General features: G+C 35.7%; 1 protein-coding gene across 14 annotated transcripts in view; it reads left to right on the forward strand.

Annotated features, from left to right (window-relative positions):
- LOC107691681 (neurobeachin-like) overlaps positions 1-16,688 on the forward strand; it is a 137,375-nt gene that overhangs the window by 63,024 nt on the left and 57,663 nt on the right. For all 14 annotated transcript variants that reach the window (XM_016490452.1, XM_016490455.1, XM_016490458.1 and 11 more), the window contains exons 2-8: positions 1-85; positions 2,600-2,700; positions 3,162-3,257; positions 4,134-4,255; positions 5,906-6,032; positions 8,808-8,927; positions 9,370-9,516. The exon at positions 1-85 is cut by the window's left edge and continues 168 nt beyond it. In XM_016490452.1, the coding sequence (XP_016345938.1) occupies positions 1-85; positions 2,600-2,700; positions 3,162-3,257; positions 4,134-4,255; positions 5,906-6,032; positions 8,808-8,927; positions 9,370-9,516 (798 nt within the window). The remainder of the gene's footprint in view (positions 86-2,599; positions 2,701-3,161; positions 3,258-4,133; positions 4,256-5,905; positions 6,033-8,807; positions 8,928-9,369; positions 9,517-16,688) is intronic.

Below are 16,688 nucleotides of genomic sequence, written 5' to 3' on the forward strand. Positions count from 1 at the left end.
GTTCACAACCTACAGACCAGCACCGAGGTGGGGCTCATCCAGCAGGTGCTGCAAAAGATGAGCTCCGTCGATGACATGATTGCAGGTGAGCTCTAAAGTAAAGCGTAGCGAGATGCCCTCACCGGAGTGCAGGTTCCAGACATGGCGTGAAAAGTCAAATAAATATAAATTGTAAATTCAAACAAACTGTTATAAATAGAGAGAATATCAGGGCAGGGCCCTCAACAGGTAGGGTAACACTGTCCTGGGAACAGTGAATAGTGAAAATAATAATAATAATAATTATTATTATTATTATTATATTTTGTATTAGCATTAGTATTTTTAATAACAATAAGAAAAATCATAAGTTTATTATTATTAAAATATAATAAATAGTACAATAATAAATAGTGGTCATTTGTTAAATAGATAATAGTATAATAATAATAATAGATAAATAGTTGTCATTTTTCAAATATCGGCATCGGCCGATAAGTTTTTCTGTTTGGCCGATGCGTTCGAAAGTGTGTTCACTCTCTAGTGGGTCACCGCCGGACACCCTGGTGCCTGACCTTTCACCCTAGCATCCCTGGCCTTATTGCTTCTGGCTGCCTGGATGGAGAGGTCCGAATCTGGGACCTGCATGTAAGTCTTGACCATACGCATATTCAATGATTGTTTTGTCAACTTGTAATCGTTCTGCTCTTTGCTTTAATATGTTTTTTGTTTTCTGTAGATTAGTGGTCGACCGATATATCGCCAAGGCCGATATTTGGCATTTTTTAAATCTCGGCATCGGCCGATAAGTTTTCCTGTTTGGGCGATGCGTTCGAGGCTTTTATTTTGACGCCGCGACAGACTTTTATTTTGACGGCGCTGACAGCGGCCTTCTCTCTCTTGTTCGCCGTCGTCGTTAACAGTTCTGTCTAAGATGGATAGAAGTCTGTCTAATAACCAGATAGAACGGTTAAACAAAGAATTAAAATTTCTGTCAGGACCACTATCGTCAAAGATGATTGACAATTTGCATACAGTTTGGATTGGCGGTATGGTTCCTGCATGATCGCGAATTATGCTGCATACTATGCATTTGCCCACTGTCATATTCATGTCATTTTCACTGTGTGCTGTATGTAAAATGAGTGTTACCTTGGCTTTAATTAAAATAAATACAATTATATCGGCTTTATATATCGGCCATCGGCCACCCTGCTTTCCAAGATATTGGCATCGGCATCGGCTGTCAATAAACCAATATCGGTCGATCACTAATAATAAATAGTATAAATATTACAATAAATCTAAATGTATTATTATTAATAATAACAAACATTATTTTATTATTATTATTATTACAAATAATAAATAAATGTAATATATATTATAAATATTACATAATATATCAATTATTATTATTATTATTATTAATGATGCACATTTTTTTATTATTATTAAAAATATTATATGATTATAAAATATAATAATAATTATTATTAATAATAATATTTTTTACAGTATCTTTTTTTACAGTATCATCATCTTTTGGTGGTGTGTAAAATAAATGCCTTAAACTCTGCCATTGTCAACCAGTGTGTGGTTTGTTTTCTGAAAGTTTGTGCGTCAGAATGAACAATTATGTGTTAAGTGTGCAGTTATTGCTTTCCACAATTCTGCTCCCTGTCTAATAGTCTTTGTAAATAAGCCTTTTTTTATGGTATACAGTATATGCCTATTCTGAGGTACATATTTGTAGCAGTGCAAAGACCCCACATTTTGTCCTTGGCCCCCTGAATTCAAGGCACTTTGGTTCTAAACACACCTACTGTTTACACCAGTGCCTCCAGTTCAAATAATTCAGTCAAATGAAAATCCAATTCAGAATCAGCCATTTCTGTGGTAATCTTTGTTGTATCACGTTCCCGTCCATATGTTCCAATCCTCTATGATTTGGCTCCGTTACATTTCAGAAAAATAGGTCTCACTAAACCCCTCATTGTGCATTCTCTGTCCAATATTTCTGTGTAATTACAATCAGTGGACCATGGCCGTCGTTTATTGCAGGGGTAATGTGTAAAATTGGCTCTGTGAGCACATTTGGGAGAAAGCTTCTGTCTTACCATTCTTTAGACAGATCCGCATGTTAGAAAATGCAGCTGCTAATCAGACTATTAGTTCTCATACGCTTCCAGCTTCTGTCCATTTTTGACCAAATTTGTGGCCTTTGAGTGAATGGCGTATAACTGGGTTATTTTGAAAATCAAATTACAATGATATTATGTCACGACAAACATCACTGCTGAGGGGTTGTTATTTTTCCTCGAAATTATATTATTTCATGTCTCGCACAGCGCTTTAAAGAGCTTCTAAATTCATAACGCAAATTACATCAGCAGACGGTTTGACACCAAGCCATTACAGCCAATATGTGAATGAATAGACTTGCGTTTCCATGCGATGTGATGACCAAAGGAGCATCAGGAGAACATGCGGTAGATAATGTTCCAGCAGAACGATAACGATTGGCTTCTTGCCCCAAGTGACATCATCCTCATGAGTCGGCAATTCTGTGCACCGATAATGCTGAGTCATTTTGTTCTCTTCTTTCTGTCTTCCTCAGATCTCTTAGTGGACATGCTGGGGGTTTTGGCCAGCTATAGTATCACAGTCAAGGAACTGAAGCTGTTGTTCAGCATGCTGAGGGGCGACGGAGGCGTGTGGGTGAGTTTACTTGCACCACAGACTCCTGCCCCTTTTCCACTGACTGCATGCTATTGCCGGGAGGGAAAATTTGGCTTTGGTGGCTGTTAAAAACAAGGAGCTGCTAACGTTAAGTGGATGGGACTACTTTGAATGTTGAATACTTTGAAATATGTTTTTGAAGCTCATATCTGCAGATCACTAGCTAGACCTCCAGCAAGCCCAGCCAATGATCTCCTGTCCCTCAGCCCTCCCCATGGACGCCTCTGTTTGTGGTTTGCAGTGTATCGATTTCAACTGTGCTGCCGTGGTTAAGGCTGATGTACAGGTTATTGATTGGCTCAAGTAGTGGTTGGTTTGTTAGGTTGTTGATAATGGTTACTATTAATAATAATTCATTTTTGACTCTCATGGAAATATATATCTTTACCTCTGTTCTCAAAGTCTTCTCTCATTATCCTTCATGTGTTCTGTGCCTATAGCCAAGACATGCCATTAAGCTCCTATCAGTGCTGAATCAGATGCCTCAGCGTCATGGCCCTGACACATTCTTCAACTTCCCAGGACGCAGTGCGGCGGTGAGAACCTCCCACACTTTTTCTTATTTTCTTATTCTGCAAAGGCCTTTTCATTCAATTGATTTCATTCAAAAGTGACAGTAAAGATGTTTATAATGTTACAAAAGATTTCTATTTCAAATAAATGCTGTTCCTTTGAACTTTCTATTTACCAAAGAATCTTGAAAAAATTTATATTAAGCAGCACACCTGATTTCAACATTTATAATGATAATAAATGTTTCTTGAACACCAAATCAACATATTAGAATGATTTCTGAAGGATCAAGGGACACTGAAGGCTGGTGTAATGATGCTGAAAATTCAGCTTTGCTATCACATGGATAAATCAAATTTTTTAAAATAGAAAACAGTTATTTTAAATTGTCATGATATTTCACAATATTACTGTTTTACTGTCTTTTTGATTAAAAAAAATGCAATCTTGATTTTCAAAAACATTAAAAGATCTTAGCAGCCTTTTAAAAAGTAGTGTATCTAAATTATATATTTATTCATACATTTAAATTCTGTACGTTTTAAGTGACAATTTTTACTGAATAATTCATTTTACAAATATAAGCTTCACATTTCTGCCCTCTACACTCCATATGGTTTCCCATAGCCTTCCACTGTAAGGGCATAAATGTTTTGGTTTTGTACAAACTGAGAGAGTTATTATCTCAAATTATCTGAGCATATTGTCTGTGGTAATCAACGCTATGCCACAAATGCTGTTAATAGAGTGCAAATTGTGGTATTAACCACTGTACCGAGGTCAAATTTGAACAAAATGGTCAGTTGATTATATATGAGCTTGTTCTGCAAATGATGCTCGTGTGATTCTGCAAATGTGCAACTGCTAATTTCCTTGTGTTTTGTCTCCCCCCCCCCCAGGCCATTGCTTTGCCGCCCATTGCTAAGTGGCCTTACCAGAACGGATTCTCTCTCAACACTTGGTTCCGAATGGACCCACTCACTAATATCAATGTAGACAAGGATAAACCATACTTATACTGGTGAGTATAATGTGTGTGACGCATTAAGGAAGTGCAGAGGTAATGCTATGGCTTAATGCTGACCAGTCGTCAGTCATTAAAATGTAAATGCCAGGACTGATTTCAGAGCAGAAGCTCTGAGCGACCTAGACCAACACTTGTGAGCCTCAAGCTTCTCAGCATGGTGGAAACACGGGAGATCTGTGCATATGAAATATTATATTACCATTTCTGTTTGAAGTGGCAAGTGTCTCTACAGGGCTGGCCCACAAGAAGAGACTGCTAATTTAGGAGAGATGAGCCCTGCCCTATTTTCCAGTTACCAAGAAAAGCCTATACCAGAGGGCAAACTAGATAAATTCACAAAATTCCTAAATGTCATAGGAGATTCTTTATAGAACCTCTGGTTGTTTTTGAAAATAAACCAGTGTTGTAAACAGGAGATGCCTTGCAGAGTAGCCTTGAGGATCCTTGTTAGTTTTGACCTTTAATTTAATGTCAGTGCTACACTTTAATGCCGTATTCTACACTTCTGTAGCATTTCATTCTTTAGTCTGGTTTTGATGTTAGTCAGGGTTTCTTGCACAAAAACACTCATAATCCCCTTCAAAACACACTGAAGGACCTACAGTACTTGTGGAGTGCAGTTCCCATTATGCTCGCTGTCAAGAGAATAGATAGGATGAAATGTTGATTTACTGTGTTGAAGGTTGCAGACAAGTCCAGTAGAATGAGTTATTAGTATACATAGATGTAATTTAATTTTACACGCCCATTTCCTGTAGCTCAACATGCAGCTAATTGTGCCAAGGTCACGAGTTTGATTCCCAGGAAAGAGACATACTGTAAATGTATGACTTGAATATATTGAATATATTTGCCTTAAGGACACACTGAATGATTACATGTAATAAGTCATATGCTTATAATAAAATTAATAACTGCATGGCTGTAGCAGCAGTTCTTTAAAAGGAATTAATTTGCACACACACACACACACACACATAATTATGTATGTACATGTGTGTAATTTTTTTGTTAATTACCATTTTTGTTCTCCATGAATATCACAGAATGGGTGATCTTTAAAGATTTACTGATTTTTGTACTTATTAATATTACATTATATATATATATATATATATATATGTGATATCGGAAGCATCACTTCTACTCACTTCCTGTAGCATGGTCTGAATAACAAAGTGCTTGAGTTGTTTGAGGCAGGGGAAATGTTGTAAATAGAATTTGAAAAGTCTGTGAAGTTATGATTAAAAATGTTAAAATATTGTTTTATGTTGCCTTTTCTTACAATTTATTGTTTTGTAAAGCCATTGTTCAAATTTTTTTTCTTCATAAAATCAGTGCTTTTTCAAATCAAGTCACCTTTATTTATGTAGCGCTTTATACAATACAGATTGTGTCAAAGCAGCTTTACAGTGTCAAACAGGAAAATAGTTTGTCAATAATGCAAGATGACAATAACAGTCAATTTTTCAGTTAAAGTCAGTTTATTGATGATTCAGTGATTCAGCTCTCTTCCAATAGTGTCTGTGCAATCAAGCTGTCAATATTGCCAGAAATTAAGTGTCCCCAACTAAGCAAACCAAAGGCGACAGTGGCAAAGAGCCAAAACTCCATCGGTGACTTTCTCTTTTGTTTGTCCCCTAGTTTTCGAACCAGCAAAGGGATTGGCTACTCAGCGCACTTTGTGGGGAACTGTTTAATTGTGACATCACTGAAGTCGAAGGGGAAAGGCTTTCAACACTGTGTGAAGTATGACTTCCAGCCCAGGAAGGTGAGTTTTGACCTGTCTAAACACATAGATGTAACTAGAGTTCAGTGGAGGGTTCTATAATGTGAATAAATGGTCTTTTCCTTTATAAGTGACATCAAAATGACTATTTTTCTAATTAAGGGGGTTTGATTTTGAACTTCTGATCTAAATTTTGATGAGTAGAGGCAAGTAAACCTAGCAGTCACATAGCTATGCATAAAAACCACTTGAAAACCTGACTTGAGTCAGCCTTACTTGAAGCCCTTATGACTTGTTGGCTTGTGCACAAAAGAAACAAAGGGAACTCCAGTGGGATTTATTCCCATAACACCTCATTCCTTTTTAGCACTCAGGATCTGTCTATTTAGTGCTCTCTCTTTCTGTATTTTTTTTTCTCACTCAGAGTGGGCTGATACAACCTGGTTTTTGATAACTTGGCTCCTCTTATTGTCCCGGTGGGATGGATTCGGCTCAGTCGCACGCATTGTTAAACGACAAATGAAAATAAATTTGGCAAGGGATGTTTAAATATGATACCTCATCCTGTCTGCTCACGGAGAAGGATGACATGTGCCAATTAGAATGCAAGCTACACCCCTTCGCCCAGACACACACACACGCTAGTGTGAGAAAATGTGTACTCGGCCTAACAATAAACTTCACAACTCACCTAATTAGTCAGCACTTTACTTTTTATACAGTGTGTGGTGGGACAAGAGGGCTGGATCAACCACTTTGTTAGATTTATATTAAACATCCTTAGATATTAAAGAGGGAAAGAAAAGAGCCAAAACGGGATCAGGGAGGATCGGAGATGTGAACAAAAAGAAATTGAATTGAATTGAACTGAGTATTTATATTAAACATCCTTAGATATTAAAGAGGGAAAGAAAAGAGCCAAAACAGGGGATCAGGGAGGATCGGAGATGTGAACAAAAAGAAATTGAATTGAATTGAACTGAGCTAAAAGATCCATCCAGAACTTAAATGGTGTAATTGTAATTGGTCAATGGAGTCCAACAGCTCAGAAGAAAATTTTGGAAATGGAGGACTACTCTAAGGCTGTGTTTCAAATAGTGTTTTTGGGAAATCCAAAGCCCCGTCTAGACAAATATGAGCCATTCTTGCATTTATGTAAAATCTTAACTGGCATTAAAAGCTATGAAATCTCGGTTGCGGGATGGATTTTCAGTCTAGCAGATTTTGGCTTATCCTTTTCCCCCCCTGTCACCCCAGCTAATATCGCCTTACACTTTAATAAGATGCTGCGAAGGTGGAGAGGATATTTGGGAAATTAGGTCTTTTGAGGAAGTTCACACTAAATCTCCCAATTTCTGACGGCCCACACTAATTTCCAGAGCTCATCCATATGGACTCCACCCTTCGAGAGTTCAGTTATTTGCTTGAATTACGGATACATGGTTGACACTTTTACGTGATCCGTGTTGTCGTATTCCTCACTGGAGCGCTTTCAAACGTCAGGCTCTGATCTTTAATTCATATGCCAAAACAGCTTTTAGCATTGCTGCCATCAAACAGAATGAGTCTGTTTCAGTAAATTTAGCTCTTGGTTTAGAAGCATGTAATGAGATGATGTTTTATGTGCTTGATCTAAAAATTGAACCATTTTAATTTTGGGGCCGGGTCATTTCCGCAGAATTTTCTTGGTCCAAAGCTTGAAAGATTGGTTCAGTATAATTTAAGCTCTATATGTAGCATGCCATCAGTTACCACAGAGAATAAATTCCCTCGTTCCATTGCGTTAACAATAATGAAGTGGACGTCAACGAGACAAGGCATTACTGAGGGTTTTTCTTTTGTTAAAGTGCTTTGTATTTAATTTGCTTGTTTCTGCAAATAATTTAATTTTGTGGTAATTGATGCTGTCAAGACTAGTGGATAATTTATTATCAATTTAAAATTGAATACATTTAGAAAATTGAATTTTTGAAAATCGAATTTAGAAATCACTTGGTTGCTTCAGGCAGGCAATAACATTAATAATAAATAAATAAAAATAAGTTGGGCAGAAGGCCAATGAGTTGCTAGTCCAATGGGATTTCTCCCAATACTCCTGATAACCAATCCGAACCTAGTGACCTGCATAATTTTGTGGACGAAATGGTCTGTCTGGATCATGAAATACATGATTTTGTGTATTTATATGCATACAAAATGAAATGTACCAAAACAGGAGTTTTTCATGATGCAGACTGACCCTTTCATCCATGAAATTCTTAGGGACAAAATGTCCAAATTTCGTGATGTTTATTCAAAATTGTGAAATATAAACTCGTAATTATGAGAAATATCATGAGAATTGTGTGCTATAAACTTCCGATTCTGAGGAAAAATGTCCAAATTATGAGATGTTAATTCAAAACAGAATTGTGTGCTATAAATTCACAATTCTGAGAAAAAAAAATCTGAATTGCAAGAGGTTAACTTAAATTTGCAAGATATAATCTCATAATTACAAGAAATAAAGTTAGAATTGTGTGCTATAAATTTGCAATTTTGAGAAAAATTTCAAAATTATAAGATGGTAACTCGAAATTGTGAAATAAACTCATAATTGCAAAAAAAAAGTCAGAATTGTGAGATATAGACTCAGAATTGTGAGATTAAAAAGTCACAATTAACTTTTTTTATTTATTTTTTTATTCTGTGGTAGAAATGGGCTTCCATAAAGAACTGTGTGTTTGCTACTGCACTTTTAAGACTTTTACATATGCTTGGCTGAGTGAGCGGTGTGAATATTGAATGCCTATTTCTACTTCCTGTCCTCTTCTACAGTGGTACATGATCAGCATAGTCCACATCTACAACCGTTGGAGGAATAGTGAGATCCGTTGCTATGTCAACGGCCAGCTGGTTTCCTACGGTGACATGGCATGGCACGTCAACACCAATGATGTAAGTGTTTGGGCTTTCCCATCTTTCCAGTGCTTTTACATTCTCATTCTTTTTCATACACAGCCTCAAGAAGCACATGATCTTCTGACCATTGCCAAAATCAACTTTTTTTCTTCAGCTTTGAAAAAACATCGCACCTGTTGGGTCCAAATGATATGCAATTAGATAAGCACTTCTCTCTGTTGATCAAAGGGATATAGATTAGCCTTAGTACACCTTTTTCCCTTAGGCAAACCTTTATAGTACATTGCGTATAAACTAGCTAAAATAATTCAGAACAAGATGACCAGAAGATAGCAAGTAAACAGCTCCAGAGGGCCTCTTCAGAAAACCCTCAAGCCGTTGAACTGATTAAAAAGCCCCACTTTTGGTATCTTTCTTGTTTTTTTTCTTTTTCTGTCTTTATCTTGATTATCTTCTCTTCCTCTCTCCCTTCCTGCAGAGTTATGATAAATGTTTCCTGGGCTCTTCAGAGACTGCGGATGCTAACCGTGTGTTCTGTGGGCAACTCGGAGCCATCTACGTCTTCAGTGAGGCGCTGAACCCCGCACAGATCTTTGCCATTCATCAGCTCGGGCCTGGGTATAAGGTATAAAACCTGAGATCACTTTTGAGAGAGTCTGAATGGTCATTGGTTGTACAGGTTGGGTGCTGTGCAGCTGTGGGATATTCCTCCACCTTTGCTGCTCCATTGTTGAAGTACAAAGTTGCAATTTTGTGTTTTGACTGAATAATTACACTCTGTGCTGAGAACATTCAGATGGATTAGTTCTGAAACATAAAAACTCTCTTCCTAAACTCTACCTCACTGTCTGCCGTCTACACAGACACTTACTCTCTACGGTAGTGTGCGTATTAAAATTAAACCTCTTAAGTGATTTGAATACACCACTTGAATGTGGCGTCTCAGATGAAGACAGAGGATGATTTAGTGTTGTTATTGTTAACTGCAGCTAAAATGATTAAAATTGGTTTTGTTACCTGAAGTAAAGCTGAAATAAAATAAAACATAAATATTAGACGAAAAACTTGCTAGAAATGTTGCCTTGGCAATGAACTGAAATAAAATAAGTTGAAGTTGAAGTACCAAAATGACTAAATTTAAAACTTAAATAAAAATAATTTTAAGCTAAATAGAAATATAAAAAATAGTAATAATAAAACTGACAGAAGCACATAACAAAATTACTAAAACTAAAAATATATATAAAACAATAATAGCTAATTAAAAATATTAATAAATACTATTATAGTAAATGTAATAATACTAAAATAAAACTGGGATGATTCAGTAGAGTTTTGCATTTGCCCATATTGCTAAACTAATGACGCAACATGCTGCAAAAATTAATAAAAATGTAAAAAAAAAAAAAATGATGGAGCTATTATATACTGTTACTTGTCAGTATTGAATGCAGTATGAAGGTTAATATAAATGTAGTACTTTGACTTTGTTCCCTATCTTGGATGTTTTGTTTGACGCAGTGCATTCTGGGACTGCTTTATCTGCAAAGGATACATACAATGCTAATTTCAGGATTTCATAAACTCTAAGAATATGACATTTCAAAAGTGTGATTTCCATGCCTAGAAAAGTACTGGAAATGTGTCAAATTTTCAAAGGTCATGGAAACTTCATGAACGTTTTTCTAGTTATACTCATATTTTTATTTCTTTGAATAGAAATTACTCTTTGTGACTGTTATCTGTTGCCAAACCTTTAGAGATTACCCTGTCATGAGTATGAACTAGAGAGCGAATGTGTTTTTAGCTTCCAGGTGGACTGATAAAAAGCCGTACACGCTGACTGTTGTGTTGCTTTTCAGTTCTCTGTGAGTAGTTGCGTGAACGGACATTGGGTGGTCCGTGTCTAAGGCTGAGACAACCCTTCCTGAAACATGGGCCATGCTAAAGTACTTTCTCATTACACCGGCTCTACATTTCCCTGACAGATCTGTTAGTAATACCCGATGTTCTTCTCTCTTTCTCGTTCATTAACCGGACTCTCACCTCTCAGACAGGCCTGTCTCTCGGGTCTGTATGCATGTGGAGCTGATTGCTGCTTCATGGGCTAAAGTGTTTATGCCAAAGCAGCACTTGACATAAATGAACCCTTAAAAAAATCCCGTCTCAGTACAGATCTGGAAGAGGATAGGATAGATGGGTGATGTTAATCGCTGTCTTGTCTTTCTAGTTGACCAATTAATAGCTGTTTCAGAGAGGAGCGTTGAGGGGAAATCCAAGCCGTCAAGTTAGATTTTCCTCCCTTAACTAAAAAAAATCAGCCGCAGAATTTTTCTCTCCAGCCAAGCGCGAGACTCCCTAATTTAAGCTAAAGCTCTCAGGAAGCATGCGGACAGGGCTTGTTTACCCAGGTCAGATGATCTGATGATTATAAGCAGCTTTTGTGTACTTGAGTCAGATGATGTTGGCGTACATTACAGCTAAATAGACAGATGATTAACCCCAACTCTCAGTGCTGATCTCTGTGTTGTTTTTGCATCAGGCAAAGCACAGCTTGTTTAGGCTGCTGCTTTATAAGACTGGACTATATATCTAATATTCATAATGTATTTATCATGATTTTGCTGTTGATTTAAAATTAAGCAACATGATATGGTAGATGTATGATTTGGTAAAGTGTATTAATTTAATGTAAAGTATGTTTTCTAAAGGCTAATTATTAGACTTATTTCACAATATTTGCTTGACTTGCAGGAATGAGTGTTTTATTTGAGATGTTTTAATAGCCTGATTTAAACGTCAGTAGCAGAAACTATGTTGGTCATTTTGACTCATTTCATGAAACAGTTGAAAAAGTCCATCACAATGAATCGATTCAAAACGTTTAAACTTCATTTAAATCCTCAATCAAAAATGTACACTTAAGTCTCTGTGTGACATTTTTTATTTATTTAAATATTTTAGTAAAAACAACTTTTTTTTTATTTTTGCTTAGTAATATTTATTTAATTTTTTTTTTTTTAAATGAATGAATAATATTAGGTAAACAGTATTTTAAAAAACTAGATAAATATTGTTATTTATTGTTAAATATAAATGAAAGTGATAAAAGTTTGATTCATTTCCATGAATCAGTTCAAACAGTCCGTTTCAGTGAATCAATTCAAAACTTCAAAAGTTCATTTAAGCACACAAAAGTCCCTGTGACATATTTCATATATCTAAATGTTTAATAATATTAATTTGATTCATATTTGATTAATCTTATTAAGGTTAATAATAATAATAGTAATAATAATAATAACAACAATATTGTTATTTAAGTGAATATAAATAAATATGATCAAATATTATTCTTCCCTGTTCTGGTTTAGTGGAAAATTTAAATAAAATAAAAACAAGATTTAAGCTGTATTTTACTTCTTGCATTAAAATATGAAATTTAATTTAAAATGGATTTAATAATGGTTGTTTAAAACATATCTAAATATATTGATATCATCATCATCATCATCATCATCATTCAAAAAAAAAAACTGCAAAATATTTAGATATTTTTAAATATTTATCATCCAGACATGCAGCCTTTTAGGATAGTCAGGCTGTTAACAAGATTGTGATTATGAGCCCAACCAGCAGGTTAAAGAGAGATTATGAACCTGTTAGATGTAACCAGGCTGAGTTCATTAGGCAGTGTTTAGTGTTAAGTTAAACCAGGATAACAGAGACAGAAAATGTCTTTATTAAATCTGAAAATAAAAATGAAAGCATGTCATACTCTCCCTCTCTGGCTCTCTCGCTCTTTTGGCACAAAGAGTTAACCTCATCTGGATTATTGAGGGATTTTTAATTATTAATCCATGTACCCACGTGACAAAAAGTTCCTCTTGTAAAAGAAAAATCAAGAGAGCAGAGAGTGTGGATTATTCATGGGCTGTGTGTGTTTGTCTGATGAGTGTGTGACGCTCTGACGCTCTATCATGATGAGACTTGATGTATGCAATGAATGTTTTACATTATTGATATAAAACTTGATGTGGATTTTTAATGTGATCATCTTTTACAGGTCTTGTTAAGCCACTGCTTTATTTTTACTAGTCACTAGTACAAGCTAACCTTGTGCAGCATCAGCCGTTCCTCCTGCTGTCACCATATTGAAAACATGCAAATGCACCAAGGCTGCATTTATTTGATTAAAATATAGTAAAACATTATTATTGTAAAAACTTAAAATAATTGTTTTCTATTTTAATATATTTTAAAATGTCATTTATTGCTGTGATGGCAAAGCTGAATTTTCAGCATCATTACACCAGTTTTCAGTGTCACATGATCCTTCAGAAATCGTTCTAATATGCTGATTTGGCACTTATAAATGTCTTTACTGTCACTTTGGATCAATTTAATGCATCCTTGTTGAATAAAATTATTAACGTCTTGAAAATAAATTGAAAGTATGCAGCGTGTAGCAATAAAGGTTGCAGATACTAGAAACAATATGCAATATTTCTGTCACATGACCTCATTGCATGTTCATTTCAACCTCTTGTATATGAAACAGTATGTATTATGCAAAGATGAAATTTCAAGCCGTAGTATGCTACACTTGTCACATGACCTCAGTCGATTGCATGATGGAACAAACAATCTGGTGAAAAACAGTCTTGCATTGTCAATTTAATTTACGTGAAAAATGTCAGCTTTTGGAAGTCTGATGAAATAATGAGTCGGGGATGGTAGGAATTAATGCTTGGTCACGCTTGAAATAAAGGTCAAGTGAAGTGCAGCGCATTGCATTCTGGGATTTAGTGTAGAGTATTCTCTGTTTATTGCATATATATATTGCACATTTTTGCAAATGTAGCAGGGCATTCATGCATTCATGCATACATAAAATGTACAGGTGCAAACATAGTACACATACTGAATGCAGACATAGTACACATACTTCATAATACAAAACTAGTGATAGCATGCCATGCCGAGTCATATGAAGCCGATTTTTACATGCATGTGTTGCTCATTTGTGTTCTTATCTGTCTGTTTGTCTTTGAAAGTCTGGGTGTGAGTGTGTGTTGCTGCTGCAGCCAGTTGATGTGGTCCCTGTACCAGAGGAAGTCCAGATGTCTGGTCAGCATGTGACAGCCAACAAGCTGCTCTCTGGCTGTGCTTTGCCGTGGTAATTAGCATGTGAGGTATGGGGCACTTGGCATTGTCGAAAAGAGAGCCGTCTGGACCGGCGAATTTGTGTGTGTGTGTGTGTGTGTGTGTGTGTGTGTGTGTGTGTGTGTGTTTATAAGTTATATAGATCACCAGAGTGTATGAAAGCTCTGCTTAATTTCAGTGCTGTTAGTCTCTGTCACTGGTGCTTGTGCAGCTGTCCTCTCATGGGATTGTGAGGAGCAAAAGAGAGAGAAACCGCAAGGGAAAAAGTGTGCTAGCTTTGCAGCATGGGCTATGAGCCATAGGCTGTGTCGAAGCAGTGACCCGTTTTCCAGACAGCTGCTTGAGTTTGCTGGTGCTCCTGTGCCCTCTGTGACGGAGAAGATGAATGCCACGTGAATATGCTGGAACACTGGCCCTGATTACATATTGTGCTCATGCCCACTGACTGCATGACCATGTTAATGGTCTCTTTCACTTTTTGCATAGTTTTTGTGATTCTGAACTGCTTTTTTTTGGGATGTTCTCGGGGAAAAGTGCTCAATAATAGAGATGATTCGTGTTGGTGGATTTGATGGTCATAAAACAACCAGCTAGTCAAATAGTCAGTTGAGTGCTATATATTTTTATACTGTTTGTTTGTTTATTGTGTACATAGTTTTTGTACTTTAGATATATTTATTTTAGAGATGGATCTTTTTTATATTAAAATTTTATTTGTAGTTTTGATGCTTTAATTATCGTGCTAACTGCGTGCTGTGCTTTAAATGTTATTTATTGATTATTATTATAGATTAATATTGATTATTGGTTAATATTTTCCCCTCTTACAAGGCCTTGGTTTCAACATCAGCAAATAAAGTTTGTATTTGAGTATTTGAGAAAAACGTTAGTATATTTTCATGAAACTTTATGAAAACATTTAATTGTTTGTTTGTTTGTAGAGTTTTATTATAGTTTTTTGTATAGTTTATATAGTTGCTATTTATTTATTTATTTATTGTTGTCCTTATCTATTGCCCTAATCTAGTTGTCTAATAAACCTGACATTTTATATTACGAATATTGTTGTGTATTTGACAAAATGCTGCAAAATGCATAAATGTAAATAGTATTATAGTTTTATTATTTGTAAAGTTATTATTATTATTATTTACGTTTTATATTTCATATATTTATTTTAGGTACATTTTAGATATTAGAATTGTTTTTATATTTGTATATATTTTTAGTTTTGATGCTTTAATTAGTGTGCTGATAGCATGCTGTGCTTTACCTTTTAGACTCTGCACAATAAACCCTCTCGTGCTGTTCTTAATAATGTTCATAAATAATAGAAGGCTAGGATATGTTCCTATTTCGAGAGCTAGTTAAACTTAAGCTAATTGCGTGCGTGCGTGCGTGCGTGCGTGCGTGCGTGTGTGTGTGTGTGCGCGCGTATTTATGTCTGGAGTGTGGGGGTGAGGCAGGGTGTGTGAACAGAGTCTGGTAGATAAGTTTTGATGCTGCGTTCAGTACCAGTCAGTGTGTGGCTAAGTGGACACATTGGCAGCAGGCCTGAGGAAACTGCAGTGAATCACAGTGCCAGTGCAAGGGTTTATTTGCATCTTACCGTTTTAAAAAATTGCTCAGTGTGTGTGACTGTGTATGCTGCTCTCATTTCTAATGCGTCTGTCCTTTCTGTTCAGAAGTGCTGCTGTAGACTCATGGGGCAATTAGATGTTGCAGATATTACTACTAGATATTACTATTTATTTTACGGTTTATTGTGTATCTACTAGTGTTTATTCATTTATTTTAATACTGTTGAATAGCACACAATAAGACTGGATGCATCTATAATGGGGTAAATGGGGTCAGTTTCAATGTTATATGTCTTTAAATTGGCCATCCCATCCCCGTGACCCTACATAAGTTAAAAATAGATGGATGGATGTCTTTATTACATCCTAAATTTTTTCCTAAATTGCACGTTTACGTTTACATTCTAAATGACCCATTTATCTGTCTAAAACAGTTACACAAACGCAGTTCACTGAGTAAAATTCTTTCTGAGCATTCCATATTGTATACAAAATGCACAGTCAGGAAATTCTGCATGATCTTATGTAAGTCCCTCATTCACTCCCTCAGTTGAGTAGTTCACTAGCAGTGTTGGGGGTAACGCATTACAAGTAACGCGAGTTACGTAATCAGATTACTTTTTTTCAAGTAACTAGTAAAGTAATGCAAGTTCTAGACTAAATGTGAATGTGCATTAAATCATCCCACTCACAAAAAACAGATTTAGTATTCATCAAAATGAATTAAAACAGTGAAATGCAAACTCAGAATATGACGCAAACCTGCAATAATTAAATATGTTAAATAACACGAATGTATCTAATCCCATTTTATTAACCAATGTCTTTGCTGCTGACCTTTGATGATCCAGTTCAACCATACTAATAAGCAAAAATGACAATGACAAAATTAACAATTGTGCTTCATTGTTTTTTTTATTGCTGAAGAGTGTTGAACCTTCTTCTCCGCTCTATAATGTACAGACGTGAATTTACTGAGGTTTATTCATTACACTTTTTGGTGTGAAAGGGCTTTTACATTTGCTATAAATAGAACTTCTTATATTAAAAA

Source organism: Sinocyclocheilus anshuiensis, unplaced genomic scaffold, assembly GCF_001515605.1.
Source record: "Sinocyclocheilus anshuiensis isolate Anshui unplaced genomic scaffold, SAMN03320099.WGS_v1.1 scaffold186, whole genome shotgun sequence".
NCBI lineage: Eukaryota > Metazoa > Chordata > Actinopteri > Cypriniformes > Cyprinidae > Sinocyclocheilus > Sinocyclocheilus anshuiensis.